Source organism: Pseudocercospora fijiensis, assembly GCF_000340215.1.
Source record: "Pseudocercospora fijiensis CIRAD86 unplaced genomic scaffold MYCFIscaffold_4, whole genome shotgun sequence".
NCBI classification, from domain to species: domain Eukaryota; kingdom Fungi; phylum Ascomycota; class Dothideomycetes; order Mycosphaerellales; family Mycosphaerellaceae; genus Pseudocercospora; species Pseudocercospora fijiensis.
In genome coordinates, this window is record NW_006921535.1 from 4,082,410 (window position 1) to 4,106,166 (window position 23,757).

Genomic DNA, 23,757 nt, shown 5'->3' on the forward strand with positions numbered 1-23,757 from the left:
ACAGCTGTCATCAGTACCGTAGTCGATAACTTAGTGCCAGTATCGATACATCATCACACTGAACGCCCACTGCCTCCCCGTCCGTACAACACGCTGCCCGCCTGCCCCCCTCCATGCCACGCCACGCCGCCACGCCGCCACGCCGCGACTCGACGACGTTGCTACCCAAACCGTGGTGACGGCGAAAGAAACAAGCGGTGAACCTTCTCATAAGTGGATGCAGTGGTGTACGGGGTGACCCCCCTGTTTTGGGATCGTTATGCTCTCGTCTAGGCCTGCAAAAACCCTGTGAACTTTCATAACAGCGAATGGGGCCTGCAAAATTGCTGCTTAAGCGAGAAAGTCAGAGGTCGGCACAACTCATCAAAGCCATCGTCGGAGCTGGCCATGACCTGTATGAGAGTCAGGTTTGCATCTGGTAACTTTTGCTGTAGCACGACTAGCGCGAGAGACGAATCCTTCACTTCCGGCTTCTGGGGACCGAAAGCCGAGCACAACGCTTGCCTGTTTCTGTCCAGGCAATCTGATACATCACCGTGACCAAAACCGAGGCACCGCACCATGCGTCGATGCGTGATGCCCGCGATTGTACCTTCGTCGTATGCAGACACTCGTCGTTTCCAACGCGTCGACGCAAATCAGCGCCGTGCGGTCGGTGGCCAAACTACTGTACAGCTAAACTCGGTGCTTGGTGCCGCGGCGGCGGCGCTTGCCATCGCATCGAATGATCGAAGCAGCGTCGAATTTCTTCTGCGACGTGGCCGTGCAGAACGCAGGGGAGCCACCAGTGCCACCGCAACCCCAACTCCACTCCACTACTGTACCCACGCGAGCACCAATGCAGAGCCGATGAGCCTAAAACTAGCGCCTGTCAAGTCAGGTACGCAGCCAGCAAAATGATTCGTCCATTGCCGCGCGCTTCTCTGAAACCAAGTTTCAAAGCTTCTCCTGATGAGAGAAAAGTGGTATCCAGGCTGTGAAGTGCCGCTTCACATGACTTACCGGGAATGCGGTAAGGATAGTCGATGGCTTGAGCCTCCAAAGACGATCCCGAAACGTCATCGCCGCCAGAAATGCAGGTCTGCTTTGGGCTGCATCGTATGGGCAGAGTTCATCATCTCCCAAGTCCCAACCGCGCGTATGCTGTGTCAGCTGTAGGGGTGCCAGGTTGTTAATTGTCAGCAACGTTACTAACGTTGCTAACCATGTTAATAACGTTGCTCTTGTCCACTGAGTTGTTAGTAATATAAGGCTAACTAGGGCTAACTAGAGGTAGAAGGTAATGCTATATTAAAGGCAATATAGCTATAGAATAAGACTACTTCTTACTATAGATTAAGACTACTATATAGACTACTTCTTACTATAGAATAGACTACTTCTTAAGCTTAATAATACGGCCGTTGTTAGAGCGCTTATTGTCTAAGCGCTTTCGTACTAGTATAGTTACTATATATCTCTAGCTATTGCTAGCCGTTATTAGTATTATTGTCTTATAAGAGCGACTAACTAAATAGCGTATAGCTAACTAGAGGGTCGTGTTTAGTAGAAGCCTAGCTATTAACTAGCTTAAAGAATAGTAAGTACTATAGTAGTTAACTACTCGTTATCGCCTCGAAGAGCGCTTTATAATTAATAGGCTCGTCTTCGAAGTCGTTATCTTCTTAGTAGTAAGATAGACTATATAGATTAAATAGCTATTTAAGGTTAGGTATATAGAGATAGCGAGGGTCGCTTAGTAGCAAGTAGTAGTTATTTATTATAGCTTCTTTAAAGGCAAGTAATACGTCTAATTCCGCCTTCCTAATCTTTTTCTTAGTTACTAACTATCGCTACTATATCTCTCGTAACTTGGCTTATCGTTGCCGTCTTACTATCTCTTCTACTAGTCGCCTACGTAAGGCGCGGCTATTTATATAGATATAGATATAGTCGTCGGTACGCGTAGCAAATAGCTTCGAGCGATAGTCGTTCTATATAAAATTTATAGCGCTAAAGGCTCGCTCGGAAGGTACTAAGTTAGTAGGTATTCTATATAGGTAGAGGGCGACTTCCGCTATAAGAGGCGCTTTGCAAGTAAGGAAGTCCTAATAAGTAGTAATATTGCCGCGCTCTCGGTGCCGACTAAGCTTATAGTAGTTACTAATAGCGAAGAAGCGTTATATAGAGTCTCGGAATTCGATAAATTCGTCGTTAAATCGTAGATAGCGCTCGAATATAGAAGGATCGTTATCTTCGTCGGTAAAATAGCGCTTAAAGAAGGCAATACGGTATTCTTCTTCGCGGTTACTAAATTCTCGAGAAACTAATAGATTATTAATATATAACGAGTATACTACCTAGTAGACGGGTTGTATTTGCTTAATAAACCGGAGGTCGAAGAGCGATAATAGGTCCTTCTAGTAAGGTAGGCGCGCTTGCTTAATCGAGCGACGCAGTTACCGCTAGCGAGGCACTATATCGCTAACCTTAGAGGTATCGCTCTTACTAACTAGCCGTACTTCGTTAATTAGCTAAAGGAGTATATAAAGGCTCTATAGGCGGCTCTAGAATAGAGGCGAGTTAATAGTCTTAAGAGTAGCAGAAGCGCCCTTTACGAGGCGACTATTCGAGCCTTAGAATAGCCTATAAGCTATAACTCTCGAGTAGTCTTAAAGGGTTGTTATTGCTATAAACAGGCTATATATTGCAGTATAGTATAACCCCTAGCGAGTAAGATAGGCGATAGCAAATGCCCTTAAAATAGCCTTATTGTCCTTAGTAAAGGCCTTTAGGATATTCTAAGCCTTCTTCGACCTCTTAAATAAAGCAAGTATATATAAAGCCTCTCGAAGCGTATCGCTATAGAACGGTAGATACGAGTCCTTCTAATAGTTACCCTAGTCGCTAATATATAGCTATATACTATACGAGTCGTAGAAGACGCAAATTATATACTTAGTAAGTAGATTCTCGGCGAGTTAGTCCTAGAGTAATCTTATTGTCGCGTAGGTATCGGTTTATAGGCTATTCTATCGTTTAAGGTTACTATTAACAAAGGGCGCTACCTACTTAGTTACCTACCGCGCGAGGGTAATAGCGTTAGCGTTAGAGTCCTTTATATCTAGTAGGTTATAGAAGAACGAGCTAGACACTATATTAGCTAATAGGTTATAGAAACGAGTACTACTACGGCTCTTACTCTTATTAGCGCTAAAGTTAAGGTCTCGAAGCGTATTAAATACCGCCTTAACGTCCTTCTCGACCTCCGCTCGTACTATATCGATACAATCTACTACCTTATTGCGACTTAGAGGGTTATAATTAGTATCGAAGGTATAGAAGGCCTCGCGCTATTTAGAATAGAATCTCGCGTCTACGAGATTAAATAGCCTTCCGCTATATAATATCGCCCTCGTAATAGCTAAATTACGCACCTTCTTAGACTTAGCGATACTAAATAGTAGCGTACGTTGCTTGCGCGGCGGCGCCTCTTTATCGTTAGAATAGTAAGCCCTCTTATAGTCTAAATACTTCTAACATTTCGCTAGGTACGCCTTCTTCTGTAATAGGCTTCTTTCTACTATCGTTCCTTTCCCGCTATTATACTAGATATACCTTATAAATTTGCCTATATTAGCGGTATCGACTTAGAAGAAGTTAAGGTTAACTAAGTCCTTTAAACGAGGCATTTTAAAAAAGTCGGAATTATAAGATTCGTAGAATTACTAGAAATACGAAAATCGGAGGATTAGGTAGTCGAAACAGGTAAAAAACAGTAGGCAATTCTCTCTTAATAATACCTCTCGAACTATCTAGTTTTAGGCTATTCGGATAATATTAGTAAACCTACTATTCTACTAACCCTAGTAGTATAGTTACTAGGTAACCCTCTACTAAGTAGTCGCCTAAGTAACTACTACTCGGAAGAGCTATATAAGTAATCTCTGTACTAATCTATACCAAATTAAGCTTAGCTAAGTCGGAAGAGACGGATCTATAAAGGATATTAGTACCGAGATAGTTACGAAGGTACTATACTATTGCTATAGGCTTAGTCTATTCTATACTATAAAGAGGTGAGGTCTATATAGACACCTAAGGCATGAATATTGATACTAACTGGTTATTAACGTTGTTTTGTTACTAACGTTGCTTTCCACCGACAAGTGGTTACTAACAGCACCCCTAGTCAGCTGGCTCTATACAAGGTCTTGTCCTGGTGCGCGCTTTGTCGCATTCGATCCGTCAAGGAACACCCTCGCGTCCAAGTTTGTGAGCTATCACGCGGAGATTTCAGACGCACGTCGCACTGCTAGGAACGCTGATATGGTATGCGACCCTTCCACTGATGTCGCACCGATATTCCGAGCCTCACACGGCCTGCGGCTTGCGGCCTGCGCGCTGAAGCCAAGCGCTCCGTATTATTCACTTCAGCTGCCTGTCTGCAATCTATCACGTTCACGCGCAGCTGAGATGTACGGTCACAGCTCGCACGTTGGAATTTGGAAGTTGGAACATAGCTCGGTCAGGACGGCGGCGTATCGAACACGACTCCGAGTGTGACTCGGTGTGCTCGCTATGGAGGCATTGCCAGCGCACATCGCTCCGGTCCGCATTATTGGGCGCGGAGTCGGCAGGCTGCGTGTTTTCATTGCCGTCTACCGGCGAGTTGCAAGTCTTCGTACCTGTTGATCATCACAAATACAGCAGCCTTCCGCGGCGCTTCAAATCATTGGCCGACTCGGCCAGAAGATTGTTGGAGGCGCAGACGCGACAGGTCAATAATAATTTAGCCTTCCCATCTGGAGAGAGCTGTCGCACCACATGACCACGTCCTCTGGCTCAGGTTTTCACGATGAGGCGGTGTGAGCTGGCACGTAGACCAATGGGCGTCTGCGTTTGCATGTACTGTACGTCCTGACGCAGGCCAGCGAAGTTTCTTGTGTCATGCAGCTCCGGACTACCACGTTCACAAGGCCTAGTCAGAACGCTCGCGAATCGCGCGCCTGGGGGCACTCATTTCTGCAGTACTGCGGTACATTATTCCGTGATGCGAGGGTCCCCAAGGCCTGTGTGGCGATACGACAGCTTCATCAAATTAGAGCATCGCGGATAGGCTACGTCGCATGCAAACACCTTCGGAAGCAGTCTCCTGTAGCCAGGGAGTTAAATAGTTTCACTTCCCAAGCTTCGCATTGGAACCGTCACGTGCACAGGAATTCTCAACTTCGCCGCTGATCTTCAATAACCTGCGCTTGATGCTCATGACAACAATGCAGCTCCCGCCATGTCTCACGCACCGCTGTCACCTGCCTTGACGCGGCAGAAGCTCTGTGTGGATTTGTATGCGCTCCTCAACCGCAAATCGGCGCTTGTTACAATGCTGATGTTGAGGTCTGCATCAGCGGCAGTTTGAAGCATGCTTGTCCCAAGGGCGTTTACGTGGCACCCGTCCCCGATGAGCCCCTGCTCTGGGCAGGCGTACTTTTCGTTCGCAAAGGTGAGAAGGCGCTGATTGACCTGCGTGGCCACTGGAGGAGCGTTGCGTGCTCATACCAGCGCACAGGACCATATGCCAGCGCTATCTTACGCTTCCAAATAGATTTCCCCGACGACTACCCGCACAAGCCGCCAGTAGTTGCATTCCAGAGTGATGTCTTTCATCCACTTGTAACACCGCTCACGACATATACCTACTCCACTAGGGACTTCGGCACAGACACCCAGAGTGCCGCCGATGAACAGCGCCTGCCACCTGGCGGGCTCAGTCTGCGTCATGGATTCCCAGAGTGGTTCGATGACACGGCGAAGGACGTAGCGGTCAGTAAGGAGAAGGAAGCCGATGTTTCACAGAACGAGGGTCATCAGGGTGCTTCTCAGGAAGTCGGCGAACCAGATTCGCCAGGACACCAACGCGCACCACATGTCATCGAGGTGCTGCAGTATATGCGGATTGTGTTTGACACGGAGGAGGTGCTTGACACGATACCGCTGGATGCTGCTGCCAACGCTGGGGCATGGCATGCATGGCAAAGCTATCGCTCTAAGAGCTCGAGTCGAGCTGCGTCTGTAGCTAGACAAGCAGCGGGCGAGAGATCGACTAATACAGAGCGCAGCGTCTCTCCACGGCAGCAACCTGGTGGAGCACGCAGACCAGGTGAATGGAATTGGCAAGGTGTATGGGAGGATCGTGTGCGGCGAAGCATTCAGCATAGCTTGTCTGAACCTGTCTTGTTTGGAGGTGACAATAATGATGTGGTATGTACTTGTCTACTATTTGCAGATCGCGGTCTTCTGATCCTCACCGGCATGCAGATCAGCTTCCTGAAGATGGATGCAGATGCCATCAGTCAGATCTCTCCAACTACTCGACCGTGTCAAGATATTACAGCAAAGAATTAGAGTGAAGGATGCTGGTGCTGTGGATAGCATGATTCACGTCTTGCCATTCGAGAACAGTGTCAAGATCTCTAGAGCTGGCAGGAGCGAGGGAGGCTCACTGACTCCTGCTATATTCCTTTTTCGGCTGGCGGCAGCGACGGAATGAGTATGGCGGTAAGTGCCTGCATTTGCTTGCAAAACTCCACTTGCACTCTTCGCCTCTCATTCATGTCTCATTCTCTTCTTTCGGCCTTCAATCTCCAAAAGGCTGCAATTCGGACGCCGAGTATCCGAACTGTAACCTTTTGATCATGGCGAACAAGGAGGTGAGAAACACGATGTCCTGCAGGAACCATCTCACTGATTCTGGTACGAGAACCTACCGCCGAGAGGAACAGGTAGCCCGCAGCTCGGTGACGCCACACCTCCTGGCAACTTGTCTACGGCGATAGGCATTCGACATTGGCAGCATGCAGCCTACGCTTCGCCACCATTCGGTCTTCTTTCGCCGAATAGCAAGCCGTCGTTGGCACGTCAGAGAGATCATTCAGCATGCAGAAAAGCAGCGGCAGCAGACTCTCCGCTGAAAGTGCGCAAAACTCGAGAAAATCTCCGGCAAACGAACATCGTCGCCGATGTGCCGCCTCCATGCTTGCACTCTTCATCACCGTACAAAGCTCCTGAATATCGACAGGCACCGATATTCAGCTTCACCAGTGCAACGACGATGAATGACTCTGTTGGTGATCTTGTCGGTCTAGGTGAGCACAATGATATGACCGGAACAACTCTGGTCTCTGCGGCAAGCTATTACGAATCGCATCCTGCTCGGCCAGTTTCACCGCCACTGCAAATTCCTGGCAAGATGACCAGACACAAGTCCGTGAGTAGGCGCATGCTCACGAGAGTCAAGGAAGGCATCACTAGCCGATCGCGGAGCTCTCATTCCGGACGAAGTGCAGACGATGCTGGCCTCATGCGCCGCTTGTCGGGGAGACGCAAACAAAGTGGAGAGGAGCAATCTCGAACGCAGAGCTTTGAGGTTAGCAGAGAAAGCATTGACAGTCAGGAAATCGATCCGGACGGAGTCACGCAGCGATCGTTCACCGACTCTAGTATCTCCACTGATGAGCTTATGATATCGCTCACAAACCTTACACCGCCACCAAGCTTAGGGCTGGGGCCTGCACGGCCTTCAAGCGCGCTTCTCCCTCCCTCGCCATCTCCAGAGCCCCAATCGCCTGCAGGTGAACCAACGCCACGGGCAATATATCGTGACTTCACTCTCGCGCCGGCGAAGGAGACAAGCTTGGTACCGGCAGCTGTACCGTTTATTGACCTGAATGTCGAGGTAGATAGGGGTTCGGTCGATGTGGGCGTGTCACGCGAAGTTTGGGTCGCAATTGAAGCCACAGTGCGAACGAAGGTCGTCAGTACGCACTCAGCAAGGAAGAGTGAGGAACTACCATCACGTGAGAAGACAGTCGATGCGATCCTCATCATATGCCAAGAGGCACTGGATTCGCTTGCGAATCTGACGCAGCAGTGTCTAATTGAGTTGAGCTCCAGATTGAAAGTGCCAGGAGATCGCCTACTGGTGTTTGCTGCAAAGTCAACGCGACTGAATGCCACCACAATCAGTTGCGAGTGTGCTGAGCTGCACCCGTTGCAGGCTCCAAAGACTGCAGCGCTATTGGACAAGCTCGGCTTCACTCCGTCGACAGTCCGAGACAGCTTGTTCCATACTGTCTCTGAATGGCAGCCACTCCACATGGCTATGCGAAGTGTCGCGAAGCAAGATCTACGGGAAAGTAGCACACATGCATTCGTTGTATCACCAAACCCCGCGCACATGGTCCAGGCCATAGCGAATTCTACTCTGTGGCCAACTCATGCTGTCAAAGTTGGATTCGGACCTGCTCCCGACTGCTTGGTCTCGAATTCTTGCAGGTACTGCTGGGAGCTGGAGTTCAAAGACCAAGGCGATGCAAACTCCCAGATCCTCGATAATCTGTTCAGGGACATTCGCCATGACTGCAATGCTGGGACCATACCGAGCTTGCGCTTGTGCTACAAGGCGATGAATGACTCTCGGATTACAGAGATCGTGGGCGAAAAAGCGATGAAAGACCTGAGCCTAGGAAAGCGCTGTTCGCTCTTTCTCAAGGTTCGTGTTCCAAAAATTAAGACTCAGATGGACCGAGACCAGGCAGATCAGGACTCTTTGTTCGCCGAGCTTAAGAGCATCGTCGGTACCTTACAGTCCAATTTCCTTCACATCGAGGCACGCTACCGCCACACCGCATTACCATTGAACAATATCGCCACTGTACGGCAGATCTGTAGCATCAAACGTCCTAAGACCGAATCCAGATGGAGTCTAACTGCCACCTCAGCCGACAAGATACCATTGGAAAGTGTGCATGGCAAGCTAGCACGCTTTCTCGCTGCACATTATCCACCGAACAAGGCAATCATTTTAATCGATCACTGGAAGCTTGCAAACACTAAGAGAGTCTTGCAAGTCCGACGACATCTGGAATTGAAGTCCCGAGACGGGGATAATGCTACCGAACGTGAAGCCAGTCCCAGAGTCATTGTGACGGATGCCGACATCGATCAGAGCACCCGGTCAGTCAGCACACCCGTAGTGGTTGAAGGAACAGCCGTGGCTGCCTCATTGACCGCTTCTAAACCAGGAAGCAAGCTACAACGTTCGGTATCCACCAATACGGTAGTTCCAGCAAGCACAATCTCATCACCCAAAATCACCACTGCCATTACGGTCTCAGCCACACCGTCTTCACCAAATCCACTTGACACGCGCGAGGCCACACCCACGGAGGCCGCTGATACGGCGCGGCAACTATGGCACCACATCCGTCGCAACTCACTATCTGCATCCCAGATGCTGGAGATGTCGCCGGATCAATTACAGCAACTTGAAGCTACAGACCCGGCATTGAAGGAGCTGCGGAACAAGGCACTTGCGAACAAGCGCAGTGTCGGAGCGGAGACTTTGAAGGCTTGGAAGTGGGATGGCAAAATGAGGGCTAAGGCGGATGGTGAAGCACCTTGGCTTTGACCGCCGCTACGAATTGAATATGCGAAGATGTCGGTGTGTATTATTAGAGCGAGACCGAGTTAGAGAGGAGCATCTTCGGGCCCCAGTATCTGATGGAGCAAAGCGGGAATATGTGACTATGATGAGTCTTGGTTAGGAAATTGGATAATGCATGGGGGAGCGAGCACCTTTCTCCCTCCTGTGTGATAACGCATCGCATTCGGCGTTTGTTCCCGCGAGATCGATGATGCTTCGCGCGTAGCTTTTCAATCCAAGCATGGAAGAACGTTGCTGTGATACGCGCGACGCGGCAGCGATGTGTGTGATCTACCCTTGATGCTGGTCAATAGCAGAAAATTAAGCGCGCTCAAGGCTACACCAGCGAGAAAAAATTAAGTTTCCAGGAATATGGGTTTGAGTAGATCTGCACGACCAGGAACATACCACCGAGTGAGATTGGTGCGACGGACTCTGCGCGGCTCATTACATAGCTAGAAGATGTTGTGACAGGGTTTTGAGGGACGTGGTGGTGGTTTTTTTTTCTTCTCGGTCCTTGATCATCGATGCGAGCGATGTCATTTGGTTGTGAGAGGGTGTGTCTTTGAGTTGCACTGCAGAGTCACTCCGTAGAAGATCGGGACGTGGTGTTGTTGCACGAGCAGAACTGGAAGAGAATTTTTTTTGTCATGTTTGATGCGGGCGATGGAGTTGGTCGTTGTACAGAGAAGCAGCGGTCTGCTGTGTATCGGTCGTGCCTCCCTCTTCTTTCCCGAGAAATTGGGGAGATTGGTTTTTGCATTTGGGATTTGGCATCCGCATTCCCGAGATTGTGTGGTGTTGTGAGTCGCCGCCGCCAACTCGTGACCTGGTGGTCGTTTGCGCTGCGTCACGGTGTGTCGTTGTACGATGCTTGAAGCCGATGGCTGTAACGGATTTGGATTGACTCCTAGAACTACATGTACACAGCATGGCGGAAGACAGGATTTTGGAGGTGCCATTTGTGGAGACGTAGGAGTGCACTTGCGCGTTCGCCTCTGGTTGTGTTTAACTACCGCTTGACTTTGGGATGTGAGCACAAGGTTGAACTCAGACTGAGCACGAACGGCAGCTGCTTCCATGATGCTAGAGAAACACTCAAGCATCGGTAGGTGTAAGTATATCAACCTATACAAGGGTGTAGATCGCGCCGCTATAGCGGCTAGGTTTGCAAGGCCGCTTAACTACTTCTGTAGTTGTTTATAGGCTATATATAGACCGCTAAGAGGTCCAATCTCGAGCTAATTTAAAGCCTTATAATCGTATAGTATAGGCCTATAAATAAGGAGTTAGAATAAAGCTAAACTAGACCTTATCTAGAGGCTATTTCTACCTCTTATTTATCGACCTATTCTACCTCTTCCTCGTAGTTACGTATTACGCTTGTTTCGACCTTATTATCGCTAAATCCTACGCTCTTTACGATATATAAGAAACACCTCCCTTCTAAGGATATAGAAGCGTTGCTTACTAAGCTCGAGGTAGAGCGGCTAGTATATAGTTAACGTAAGGTCGGTAAGGTCGAGAATAGCGCTAAATTAGTATAGTTTAAGAGCCTATTTCTACTAAATATATATAACTAAAGGCGCCTATTCTTCTACCCTCCTATAGGCGAGTTAAGTAGTATTAAGGCATACGAGGGTCTATAGATAGAAGGCTTCGAATACGACGAATACCGCTATTTCGTAACTAATATATAGTATTATAAGAATCGACCGAATAAGCTATCGAAGGACTCGTAAGGTCGGTTATATCAACGACTTAGCTTTAAGTATTATATCTATAAGCGCTATATAGACTATAACCGCGTAGATAGTAGAGAGGTTGTTTTTAAGCGTAGTAGGCCTTAGCGGAAGCGCGCGGCGCGTACGATATATATATACGACTATTGCGCGAAGCTAGTAATTATTAAGGTCTACGAGAAGCGACTAAATCGTAAAATAGGCGAGTTTCTCGATAATTGCGTACCGGCCGAGCTGCCTTCGACTTTAAGTGCGCATTTAACGGTTATAAGGCTAGTCTACGTAGTATTAAAGCCGCTTACTAACCGCTATTCGTACGGTCTCGAATTCGTCGATTCTTTACAAACTAACGATAGCGTAAAGGCGGTATAGAAGGACCTAATCGCTTCTCGAGATAGCTTAACGTTAGTCGCTTAGTTAGTTAAGGAAATAAGAAGGCCTAAACAGCGGCAAATTTAGTATAATACTAGTACGGTTAGCATTACTCGAGACCGTATTTCTAGCGCTAATCGAGAAGGCCTTAAACGACTAAGTAATAAGCGAAGATAAGGCGCTAAACTAGCCTTCGAGGAGCAGTTATAGCAGGCTTACTAGTACTTGTCTACTAAATTTAGTAGTAGAAGTAGCTTTATAGAGATAATTCAATCTCGTAGAAGCGATAGACTAGTCTATAGAGGCCTTATTTAGGTAGCGGACTAGTAACTTTAAGCCCTTCGCAACTATAGGTCCTTATTCTTGCTAGATTCTATATACCTTATAAATAGGCTTAAATAGCCTCTCTTAACTATATACGTCCGTAATAGCTATTTAGAGTAGCTTCTAGCGGCTTACTTCCTTCTCGACTGCGAGCAAGTATATCTAATTAAAAGGGCAATCTTAAGCCTTCGAGAAATAGCTAAATTAGACTTTAAGTAACAAACTAGCGGATTTAATAGCTATAAGAAGTACTTCTTCTTTAACGCGGACAACTATTATTCTTCTAAAGCTAAAGATTAAGACTATTTTAATTATACTAAGTAGTCTTCCTAGATACTACTATAGTTAATTACTAATAACTTAGTAAGTAAGTAACTCGGAGTTAGTCAAAGTCTTATAGACTATAGCATTATCTAGCGCCTCTACTAACGCTACCTTATTAAAACCCTCGAGAAGCATTTTAAGCGCTTTCTAGCTATATTAAAGGCAATAAATAAGGCTCTGTTTATTGCTCGAGACTAAGAAGAATACTAGGCCTTTATTAACTAGGCAATAGCGGCCTTTAAGACCTATAATAATACGGTTAAAGCTACGGAAGAGTTAGCTTATTTGAAGGCAAATTAGAAGGCTTTAGAAAGCGATCGCTAGGCGACTTAGGCAAGGCTTAGAGACCCGATTTTAATAGCCGTTCGCACTACTAGTCTACTAGAGGGATATTATATATACTTGAAGCACCGAGACAAGCGTTAGATACGCAAATAGAGCTTACGAGGTGCGTATTCGTCCTATTCTTATAGTGCCGTCGGAATTCTATAAGAATAGAGTCCTCCTACTATATTCCTTAGTATAGGCGGATTCCTTAGAATAGGCTAGCTTTTAGCCTCTAGTATTATTCTTAGACTTATACGGCTTCTTGTCTCTTCTATATAATAATAACTAACTGTTCTAGGTACCGTCCTATACCTCGTTTAGCTTAATAACTATATTCGCGAGCGCGTCCGTTAAAATAGCGTTATCGATAAGAATAGCTAGCTTCTAATATAGCGTTAAGAGAAGACTTCTAAATTTCGACGGTTACCTCTTTCTATATAGAAGAAGATAGCAGATAAGCTTATATAGTGCTATAAGGATATAGACAATAACAAGCCTACTTAGCGAATAGCTCTACCGGCTACGGACGACAATATATATACTAAGTGCTTCTATTACTTCTAGTATAGCTTTTACCTTCCTTATAAGCATATTTAGCGCTTTTATAAGGAAGGTATTAGTCGCCTTATACTACACCGTTGTAGCCTCTATATTAGTCGCTTCTAAGGTCTAAATAGCAACCTTATTTACTCCGACTAGCTTAATATAAAGCTTATTATTAAAGACGAGCAGTTAGTATAGGTCTTCTACGTTAATAAGGCACTAGGAGTGTCTTAGAAGCGCTAGGTTAAGGAATACTTCTATTCTATATAAGAAGCAGTCTTATAAGCCTTCTTCCGGTTCTACGACTCGTAGGCTTCTAACCTAACCGACGCTTAGTAATACGAGGCCCTTCTATAGTAGGTTACTAACTTTAAAGCACTTAGCTACGACTCGCGAGTCGCTTAGATAGACTAGTAGTTTAAGAATAGTACTTAGTAGGCTAAACTAATACCTCGTCGTACTATAAAGTAGCGAGTTATTAACGATAAGCCGTTACGGTAACTAGTCTTCTATATAGCTCTAGCTCTAGCTCTAGCTCTATTGCTATCGCTACTAGTACCTATCGCTTCTATAACTAACCTTATATATCGGCCTCGCCTTATTATCGAAGGCTATGCTCTACTAGTCTACGGTCTACCTAATAGTAACGGCGTTATTACTTAGGTTAAAGATAAAGAAGACGCACTATACGAGGTTAATAAGGACCTATTTAATAGCCTCTTAGATATAGACCTTCTTCTATAATTAACGCTAATTAGTCGATTGCCGCTATCTTTACTAAAGGACGCTAGTAAAAGTAATTAATACGATAACGACGAGGTATTAAGGCACTAATAGCCGTTGCTATCGTTCTTACTAGACGATTTGCCCTTACTAAGTAAGCTATTTCTACCTTCTATAGTAGAGCTACCTTCTATAGTAGAGCTACCTTCTATAGTAGAGCTACCTTCTATAGTACTATCTACTATAGCTCTATATTCTTTACCTATATAGTCGCCTAGTTAGGATACTTTAATTAATCTACTATAGCTATTAGGTAGCTCTTATAAACCTCGTCGTTAGAAGCCTTTAATTAGTAAGCCTATAACACCTTCGAAACGCGCCCGTAGAAAGTTATATATAGGTATACTACCTAAACCGTACTAGATAGATTAATCCTCTCGTACGCTATCTCCTATACTAATTAGACTACTAAACCGACGGATCTAAGGAGAGGTTGTCGCTTCTAAGTAGTAGTAGTAGTAGTGCTAAGGTGCAGGCGTAGACTTAGTCGTTTTCGAGCGATTACGGCTATTCGGAACAGTAGAAATCTAAGGTAATTAGGTTGTATAAGGGGTATTCGCAATACCCCGATTTGTATACTAATTTCGGTAGTTTTAGGGCACTCTATAGGGGCATATAGAACCTATAGGGTATGCTAGAGCTACCTCGAATTTACTTTGTAGGTTAATATACTTAGATCTAGCATCGGTCTTAAGGCTGTCTCCGGCTCCTTTCGAAGTATCTTAACTCGCTTAATAAGCTTTAGATTCCCGGCAAGCTTTTCGCCTTCGTAGTAAGTCCTAAAGCTTAGAGGGCTTTGCGTTTCTTAAAATTGTAAGCAGTTGTTAGAAGATTTTAGTGCCCGGCCGATTAGGCCTATAATTAATTTCCGAGGCATTCCTTCGTAGATAACCGTATCTAAGAAGTATCGATATTGCTAGCTAAACCAGGCATTCCGGAGACGCTAGGATCTATAACTTTATATCGTCGAAACCTAATAGTATAGGGGCTATTTTCTATATAATAGGAGGTATTATAGGAGGTATTATAGGCTCTATTGCAATACTTATTGACTCTAGCTCTTTAATACTAGCTCTTTAATACTAGCTCTTTAATACTAGCTCTTTAATACTAGCTCTTTAAAACTAGCTCTTTAATATAGCTTATCTTATCTCTATTTCTATAACCTATTAACTGCGTTATTCGCTATTTAGTCCGTCGTCTTAAGGCTCCTTTATACCGAAGGACTAGTTTAAACAGGCGTAGCCTTTTGTAACTAATTTCTAGGAGAAATACGAGGGCGCTCGCTATAAGGACGGAATGTCGCAGCGGACGATATACTACTATCGTTATCGGCGTAACTTTAATCGCAATCGAGAGCTAGGTATTAGTATCTATAAGGTAGAGTTTTATAAGGACCTATACGACGCGTCGATAGCTATAATTACGGTATTCGATCGGAAGGCGGACAAGGAGCCTCGTAGCTATAAGATCGCTCGAGGAGGCCGCGACTTAGCGTATAGTAATAATAATATCTATAGTTATACGATAGACTATATAGTAAGGTTAATATAGTAGATTAAGTCGTATTGCGAAGCTAACTAGTCTAGGATATAAGGGCTTCTAGCGACGGCCTCCGGGTTGTTATCGAACACTTAATAGATTAGTATAACTATAAAACGGCTTATATATTCTACCTATTAAAGGAGGGTACTAATGCAGGTCGTCTTGCTGTTATTAGAGCGCACCGTATAAAGAAAGGTGTTGTAAAGTAGTCTATAAGGAAGAATCTAAAGAGGGCGTCCTACGCTAAGAAGGGTAATATTCGACTATAGCTTAATAACCTTAATCGTTATCTTAGCCCTCTTATAGACGATATAACAGGCGTAGGACTTTCCTACGAGGCTCTGTCTGTCCGTATAGATACCTTCTATTATAAGGGTATTATATAGTAGGCCGACTAGCAGCGCGAGTTGCTAAATAGTAGCGTTACTAGTAACGTAAGCTTTCCTAATACTTTAATATCTATAGTAACGACTAACTGTCTGTATATAGCTATTTCTCTTCGACGCGACCTATAAAACGTCCGACAATAACTTCTACCTATTTATAGTCTATATCCGTAACGCCTTCGGCTCCTAGATACTAGAGGGGCATCTATTGCTACAAAGCTAGCGAGTAAGGCTAATTAAAGCTAGGCTTTAAGTCTTAAAGAAATAGGCCCCCGGCTAGAAGCTAACAGTAGCTATAACTAACGACTTAGCTTAAGAACAACGCGCTATCCGACTAGTATTCGAAGAGAAGGCAATAATAATATATCTCTATTAACGATACGCTAAAGAGACCTTCCTACGACACTTCCCCGAGAATAGACCCCGTAGTAGTTCGGTTTCCGAACTACTAAACGTATATAGTTTGGTTTCTTAGCGGCGAACTAGCTCCCTAGTTCCGGTTTGGTTTTTTCGAACTATATAGATTCCTAGTTTAAACTAGAGACTGTATTAGTTTTACTATAAGGACACTCTTATTCGACTGCCGGCTACGATTGCCGGCTATAATAGTAACTCTGTTACATTTACTACGCTCTTTTACCGTTGCTAGGGCGTAGTTATCGTTGCTAGGGCGTAGTTGCCGTTACTAGGGCGTAGTTTTGCTATAAGGACACTCTTATTCGACTACCGGCTACGATTGCCGGCTATAATAGTTACTAGGTTGTATTTACTACGCTTTATTACCGTTACTAGGGCGTAGTTGCCGTTGCTAGGGCGTAGTTGCCGTTGCTAGGGCGTAGTTACTATTACTAGGGCGTAGTTGCCGTAGTTGCGAAAGCTTACCTATATAACGTTATATAGGCGGCAACAATTAGGGCTTCGCGATATTCTTATACTTTCAACTTCTTCCTCTATACCTATACCGACAATAACTACTATACGCTACGCCCCCGCCCCTTTCCCTTATAATAGTAAGAGAGAAGCGCGCCGCGCGCTAAATAGAAGATAGAATTAAAGACCGCGAGTTTGTTTTGCCTAAGCGTCTAACTAAAAAGTATAAGACTAAAAAGGAGTATTCTACGAAGAAGAATTCCGTACGAGACCGCGAGAGAAAGGATAAGATAAATAAGGATAAAAAAGCTAAGGATAAGAGAAGAAAGGCGTAGAATAAGGCATTCTATCGATAGCTAGCGCCTATAGAAAAAAGTAAAGGTTAGAATAAGAAGACAACCTAAGAGAAGGCTAAGAGGAGGAAAGAATTACAGCTAGTTTTCGAGTATAAAGTTCTAGTAGCGTAAGTTAATCTAGCTAGCGGCCGTAGCTAGCAGCTATAGCCGGCAGCCGTAGCTAGTAGCTATAGCCGGCATATTTTTCTTTAACACGTTAACTAATAGTATTTAGACCTATAGCCGCTACCTCTATCGATACGACCGATAGTAACGGAGATGTTTAGATAGCCGAGAACAATAATACTAGAGTTTAGGATGCCGCGATAGAGCTTAATACTACAAATAAAGGAACTAAAAAAAGCGAGGAGATACTATACGTCGATCTAGTAATAGGTATAGTCTTAGGGTCTAACGCTATAGACGATAAGCGCTAGGAGTAGATCGAGTATAGTTAAAGAGACGAGATACGTTACGGAAACTTTTTTACCGATCGCGACGATCCTATCGATAGGATCGCTTAGGATCCTTAGGATCGCACGTTAAAGATCTTGTCTAACAGGATCGTCGCGATCTAGAAATTCTAGCAAATCTATTCGTAGTAAGAATTTTATTCTTTACCGTCCGACTCGTATATCGAGTCGGGCTTAAGTCGTCGTATATACTAGTACTAGCATTTGAATTATATTTTCTATCGGATCTGTATATTATACGATTGTTGCTTCTACTAACATCTAACGTTTATACGTATACTCGGGTAACTACTAGCATTTGTATACGTCTACTACGTACACTAAGTTAGTACCGACTTAGCGACCGACTCGTATAGTATTAATAGATTTCGTTATATTATATAGAGTATCTATTTATTACGGTTAACAAGAATGTATTCTATCCGTCCTCTACGGCTATATTAAAGCGATATACCTCTACCTTCTTTCGTTTGTTTCCTTTCGACTTCTTCTTCTCTTTTACTATATATCTCCTAATTCTTCGATCCTACGTCTCCTCGTTAAATACTATCTCCTTAACTTTGCCGCCGTCCGCCTCTATATCCGCCTACTATATCTACTCCCCCTCTTCTAGCCCTAATACATCCCTAACGCGATTACTTACCGCCGCGAATAAAGTCTTATCTATTATATAAGACTAGTCGGAATACCTACTATTCTTATAGTAATTAGCGCGTAATCCTTCCCTATTGCTATTACTGCGGTATATCTATACCTTTAGTATTAATTGTCTTCGGTTCTATTATATTCTATTGTCTCGGTTATACTTGTGCCGTTGCCTCCCTATACCGAAGTAAACGGATTAGTAGCCCCCGTCGGCTCCTAATCTGTCGCTTAGAAACTGCTCTATAGTATAGGTAGTCTAACATCGTTTTTCTTAGGTAGGGCCTCCGCCTCCGCTAACCTATCTATCGCATTGTCGCTAGCTTTGAGTTGTTTACTTAATTGTTGCCCGGTAGACGCTTTAGGACCTATCGATTATATTAGTAGGTAAGAGAAATACGGCGCTCGTAGACTACTCTTACTATAGCGCTCGATCGATCCGCCTTTATCGTCGGAATCTAAAACGACGTCGATTACTATAAGTATATCGATATCGTTACGTACGCTCTCGAAGTTATTTATTAATAATTTAGGGGTATCCTATACTCTACCTATATACCGTACGTATATCTTCTACGCTTTCGACAACCGAAGGTTACGAGTAGCTTAATCCGTCGCATTCTACGTAGTTATCCGATCTAGGAACGGCTAGTGCATTAACTTATAATCTAGGGCTAGCTAGATCGCTTTACCTCTAACTTTAGTTAAATGCGACTCTATCGACTATCCGGTTAGTATTCTACCGAGTACCGTAGCGGTAGACAATATTATAAAAGGGGTGACTTTGTAGTAGTACTATTTAATATATGTCTTCTAGCCTCGCCGATCCTGCCGGAGTAGCATACCCGCTAGACATTTGTATATAAGCTTACTAAGGTAGCGCGTAGTATATGTCGACCGTTAGCTATTATCTAGTAACTATACTATTTTAGAGAGGGTCTTACTAGTTTCTCGTCGTAGTACTCGAAGATTTAGTTGTCGAGCATCCTCTTAGCGTATACTATCCTTTTTAGAGTGTCGGTTATTGCGATCGGTACTTAGTTTGTTAAGGTTAATCGGATATAGGTATTAATATAGCCTCGCTCCTTTCGTATAGCTTCTCGCAACTATTCTAATATTAGTCTCGATGCTATTATATCGGGATCTCTACCGACTGCTTAGACTACGTCTCTCGACGGTATATAGCTACCCGGCTATAGTACTATTGTACGTAAAGCTAGTAATCGATCGTAGTTTTCACTATATACCTCCTTAATTGTTTCGTCTACCTATACTAAGGTTTAGGTAGTAGGAAACATCGTCTTATATCCTCGGGCCCTAGTTAACGTAATAGCGAATAGTTTACGACGCGTCTCGTTATACAAGATTTGCTCCCTTGCTTCGAGTAAGCCCTTCTTTCGATTTAAACGTTCTTTACTAGAAGTCGTTAAGCCTTTGTCTCGCTTCTTACGTCGTTTTAATAGCTTTATATCGTCGCTCTAATCCGCCCTATCGTCGCCGTACTTCTGTTTTAGCCTTACCGGATCTTTGCTATTCTTGCCCTTATACTAGTTACGTTAGTCCTCTATTACCGTGCTCTAGTATACGTTACCTTTATGAATTTCGATCTAATACTAGTCGCTATATATAAACGAGTATCCTCCCTATTTTCTTCTTCGAATCTAGTATCCCTATCCGACTCTGTCGAGTTAGATAACGACTTAGTTCTATATTTATCTTCTTCGTAGTTGCGACCTATCCTAAGTATACTATAACGAGTAGTAGTATTGTTACGAATCTAACGTAGTATATATTAGACTATACGCGTCTTCGTGCTTGTTTACCCTACGAAAAGGGGGGTATTAAATTGCGGTTTCATCTTCTGCTCCTATATAGACTGCCCGAGTCGCCGTCTATAATCGCTTATTAGTCCTATCGGATATGCCCCGCTAACGCTAAAGCATAATCGTAGCCTATAGACTATTCGCTATTTTCGTACCTTATCGACGCTAGCCCGATTCGGTTGCGAGTCGGATTCGGGAACTATTAATCTAGCGCTATTATTAGTCTAGCGGTAATTATTATAGTCTATACTAACGGCATATAGCAACACTATCGACATTGTACTAAAGCAATCGGCGCATTTAGACTATTTATTCCTCGCTCAGTCGCTACTACGGTATATATAGATATATGTTCTTTATCGGTAAATCAATCGGCGTTAGCTAATCCGCTAGGTCGAATATATACCTTCGAAGCCGCCTCGTAGTATTACGGGTTAGTTAGAACTATCTCTATCGGCGTATTTAGCTAATCCGAGGTTAATAATACTATAGAGACCCTATACTCGATAGATGCAATTCTAACTAGATTAGCTAGAGGTATGCAATCTACCTTAGTACGACGACTGCTAGTTGTAGCCGATTTAGCCTTTCCTTAACTATCGCGCTACCCCGAGTCCGCTATCGCTATAGCGCGATTAGGGTGCTTAAATATAGGCTAAGATTAAATAGATAAAGGAAGAGATCGCGGCGCTTAAGACTACTATACGTAATATACTTACTATATATTAGTATATATCTAAGATCAAAGCGTAGTGCTTATCGTAGTCGGGGCATCTTGCCTTCCGTTTAATAAATAGATTAGTGCCTATTACTGTTAGAGTAGGACTTCTATATCGGACTTAGTGAAATTAATTATTTATCTTGCTTTTCTACGTTTACATTTACGCTCGTTCTGCCTCCTTAATTTGCCTATAGATTGCAAATCGCAGCTGTAGGCCTCTGCCTAATATATCGGATAGACTAGCCCTCTACTATCGCTCGTTATTAATTCGAACGTGTCTATATTAGTCGCTTATCTAATATAAGGCGTCGACGCCGGCTTCGAAACTACAATCTACCCGCAGCATCTTAACTAATCGTTCGAGGTCTATATTATCGACTCCTACTAACGCGCGGCCTCTAACTATAGGCTAGCGATAATCGAGTTTATATAGTCGATATATAGGTTTTACCTTCCCGTTCTGCTCTTATACTATAACTATGCTCTGCTATACATTATTTAGTACGCGGTACGGCGGCACCGCTCTAGATCCTTCTAGTGTCGCTAGTCTAGTATCCGTAGATATAGCAATTTCCGCGCAATCGCTAGTATCGCCGACTCTACGCGTTGTTACGCGCACCGTTTTTCGTCTCGTCTGTCGGCGATAATTAGAACAAATCTTATATACTAGGCACCTAAACGTAGTCTATCCCTCTACCGTACGGATCTGCTTTACTACCTTAGGGAACTCTTCTTCGTATTTCTCGTCTGTTAATACTAGGTCGTATAGGTAACCTTGCGTCCTTCGGCGTTCCGGTAATAATAGTAATTAGAACGTGCTGCTAATCTAACTAGACTCCTAAATTAACCTCTCGACGCTAGCGTAAAATGCGTAGTATATCGACGGCGATAGGCTAAGGCCGCGGGTAACACCGCCTATTGAATATTAATCGCGAGGTAGTTAAGTACGTAGCATTCTCGAAGGCGGTAGTTATATATATAGCGTAGTAGAAAGTCGACGTTAGTTAGTAGTAGAAACTAGAACTACTCTAGTCGCGGGGTTTGCTAATGCCGACTCGGGCCCTAATTCGGTATCGAATCGGGTACTAAGCCTACTAGGCAACTTCTATATCCTCTATTACTAACTTCGGTAGCGGGTTCGGCAAATTACGTTATCTATTATCTCGCTTCTTAACCTTACGCCTAGTATATCATGTTGCCGCGGATTTATATATAGTCGTTTATTCGGCCTTCTACGCAGACTACTACTCTAGTATACGATCTATAGAATATTTCGATCGTTTTATACCTTTGTTTGCTACTCGTTGTAGCTAAACACATGCCTTTTCGCCGCCGATAGAGTTAGTAGCATCTATAGAAAACATACTATCTTAATCGTTAGCTCGAACTATCTATATACCCTACTCTCGGGTCCTAAGACTAACCGCCTTACTAGCCTATACCCTCGTACTATAGCGGGTCTAGTCTACCCGCTATCGTATAATAATTGTTAGTTACTATAAGGATATAGATCGGTTAATTTAGCTATATTGCGTAGCTTATAAGTACTCGCGTCTCGCGCCGGCGATCGCAGTCGCAACTCTACTATAGATAGGCTTATATTTACTTTACTAACTTTCGATTACTTATTACGTAGTACTATGTTTACTACGACTTATTAGTCCTATATCTAGAACCGTCTATCGTATAGGGGTTTATACTATAACGATTATCTGCAGCCTTATTACTTCGGTTACTAGTTGCGTAACTAAACTATTATATACTTAAGCGCTAGATGCCTCACTTCGTCGATTTATTAGTTAGTTAGGCCCGACTCGCTAACCGACCCGGTTACGAGGCAGGCATTTAAGGTCGTTACCTTTCCTTATTACTGCCTTCTTTAATATTTACTATTAACTCGTACTAATATACCTGTTCTATATATATACCCCCTTACCCTCCCTATCGTACGTATAGTATATTATTTCCTTCGCTAATGCCCTATTCTAACTCGTATATAGGCCGCACTATATAACTTGGCCGTCGTACTCGACTAGCGTTAAGCTAGTATATATAGACACTCGTTATATAACGCAACTCTAACGGCTCGCGTTAGGGTCGGCAGGTATAAGTAGCTCTCTGCTCCTATTCTTACCTCCGCCGACCCTAACGTATAGCGAATTTTACTAACTCTATTAGTTTATCTGCTACTCTCGGATAGTGTACGTCGTTGTCGATCTATAGTCCCTAACCTCTGTTATATAAGTATTACTAATTAGTATAACCTGTTATATGCTAATGCTATATACTAGTTACAAACTCGTCGCCTACTACCTTTACCGAGATAGTAGTCTCTACGAATGTCGAGGACTAGCTAAAGGATAACAAGCTACTAATTAAAGCCTTAAATAGCGGCAAAGACGTCCCTAAATATGTTATACTAAACCTATATAGCATCGATAAGCCTCTTCTTACGTTAGTAATAAAAAGGCTCCTTCCGTATCTAGAGAAACATTTTTTATTTAACTAGTTAAAGGGGAAGTAGAGTCGCTAGCCCGTTAAGGGGTATTATAAGGAGGAGAAAGCTATAGTGTACGCTATTGCTAGCAACCTTAACTATCCTACTAAACCTAGACGTGCGCTATTAATGCCCGAATAGTACTTTAAAGATCCTAAACAGGCTCCGAAGTAGTATGTTAGGGGAATACTTCCGTAGGACAATGCAAATAGTCCGAATAATAAAATTTAGAGGTCTATAGTCTACTTAGTATACCGCCTTATATAGAAGGTTATAAGGGATAAGTTCACCCCGCCGGCCGGTAATAATACTAAAGAGGAAGACGTATCCGAGAGCGAGACTAATAGATCCCGATAAACTACGCCCTCTATACCTAAGCGTAGAGCAAGTTCTGCCTCTACTAGTAAGACTAGTAGAGCCGGTCGGGTATTTAAGAGAATAACGCTAGGAGATTCGCATAGTAGCAAGGATACTAATCTAGTAATGTCCGACGCGCTACGCCCTATTAAGCCGGACCGGGCTAAGATTACGTTATAGTTTAGTATTGTCGACTAGCGGTTACCTTTAACGGCAGACTACGACGTGTT

At 43.9% G+C, this 23,757-nt stretch overlaps 3 protein-coding genes across 3 annotated transcripts; 1 reads left to right on the plus strand and 2 right to left on the minus strand.

Moving 5' to 3' along the window:
* Positions 1-936: 936 nt before the first annotated feature.
* On the minus strand, positions 937-1,207 carry MYCFIDRAFT_174879 (uncharacterized protein; the record flags this gene model as incomplete). Its single annotated transcript, XM_007928469.1, has 2 exons — positions 937-1,152; positions 1,196-1,207. The coding sequence occupies 2 exons, from the start codon at positions 1,205-1,207 to the stop codon at positions 937-939; spliced, it is 228 nt and encodes a 75-aa protein (XP_007926660.1).
* A 4,184-nt stretch (positions 1,208-5,391) lies between these two features.
* On the plus strand, positions 5,392-6,384 carry MYCFIDRAFT_136888 (uncharacterized protein; the record flags this gene model as incomplete). The annotated part of the gene is made up of 3 exons (XM_007928470.1): positions 5,392-5,482; positions 5,549-6,051; positions 6,115-6,384. Coding segments are annotated over 3 exons (864 nt in total), but the record flags the coding sequence as incomplete, so codon positions are not given.
* A 3,370-nt stretch (positions 6,385-9,754) lies between these two features.
* MYCFIDRAFT_174881 (uncharacterized protein) lies at positions 9,755-20,230 on the minus strand (the record flags this gene model as incomplete). Its single annotated transcript, XM_007928471.1, has 7 exons — positions 9,755-9,766; positions 9,807-10,026; positions 10,051-10,308; positions 10,333-10,350; positions 10,392-10,461; positions 10,488-10,560; positions 20,222-20,230. 7 exons carry the CDS (start codon positions 20,228-20,230, stop codon positions 9,755-9,757), a joined length of 660 nt encoding a protein of 219 aa, XP_007926662.1.
* Between the last annotated feature and the right edge of the window lie 3,527 nt (positions 20,231-23,757).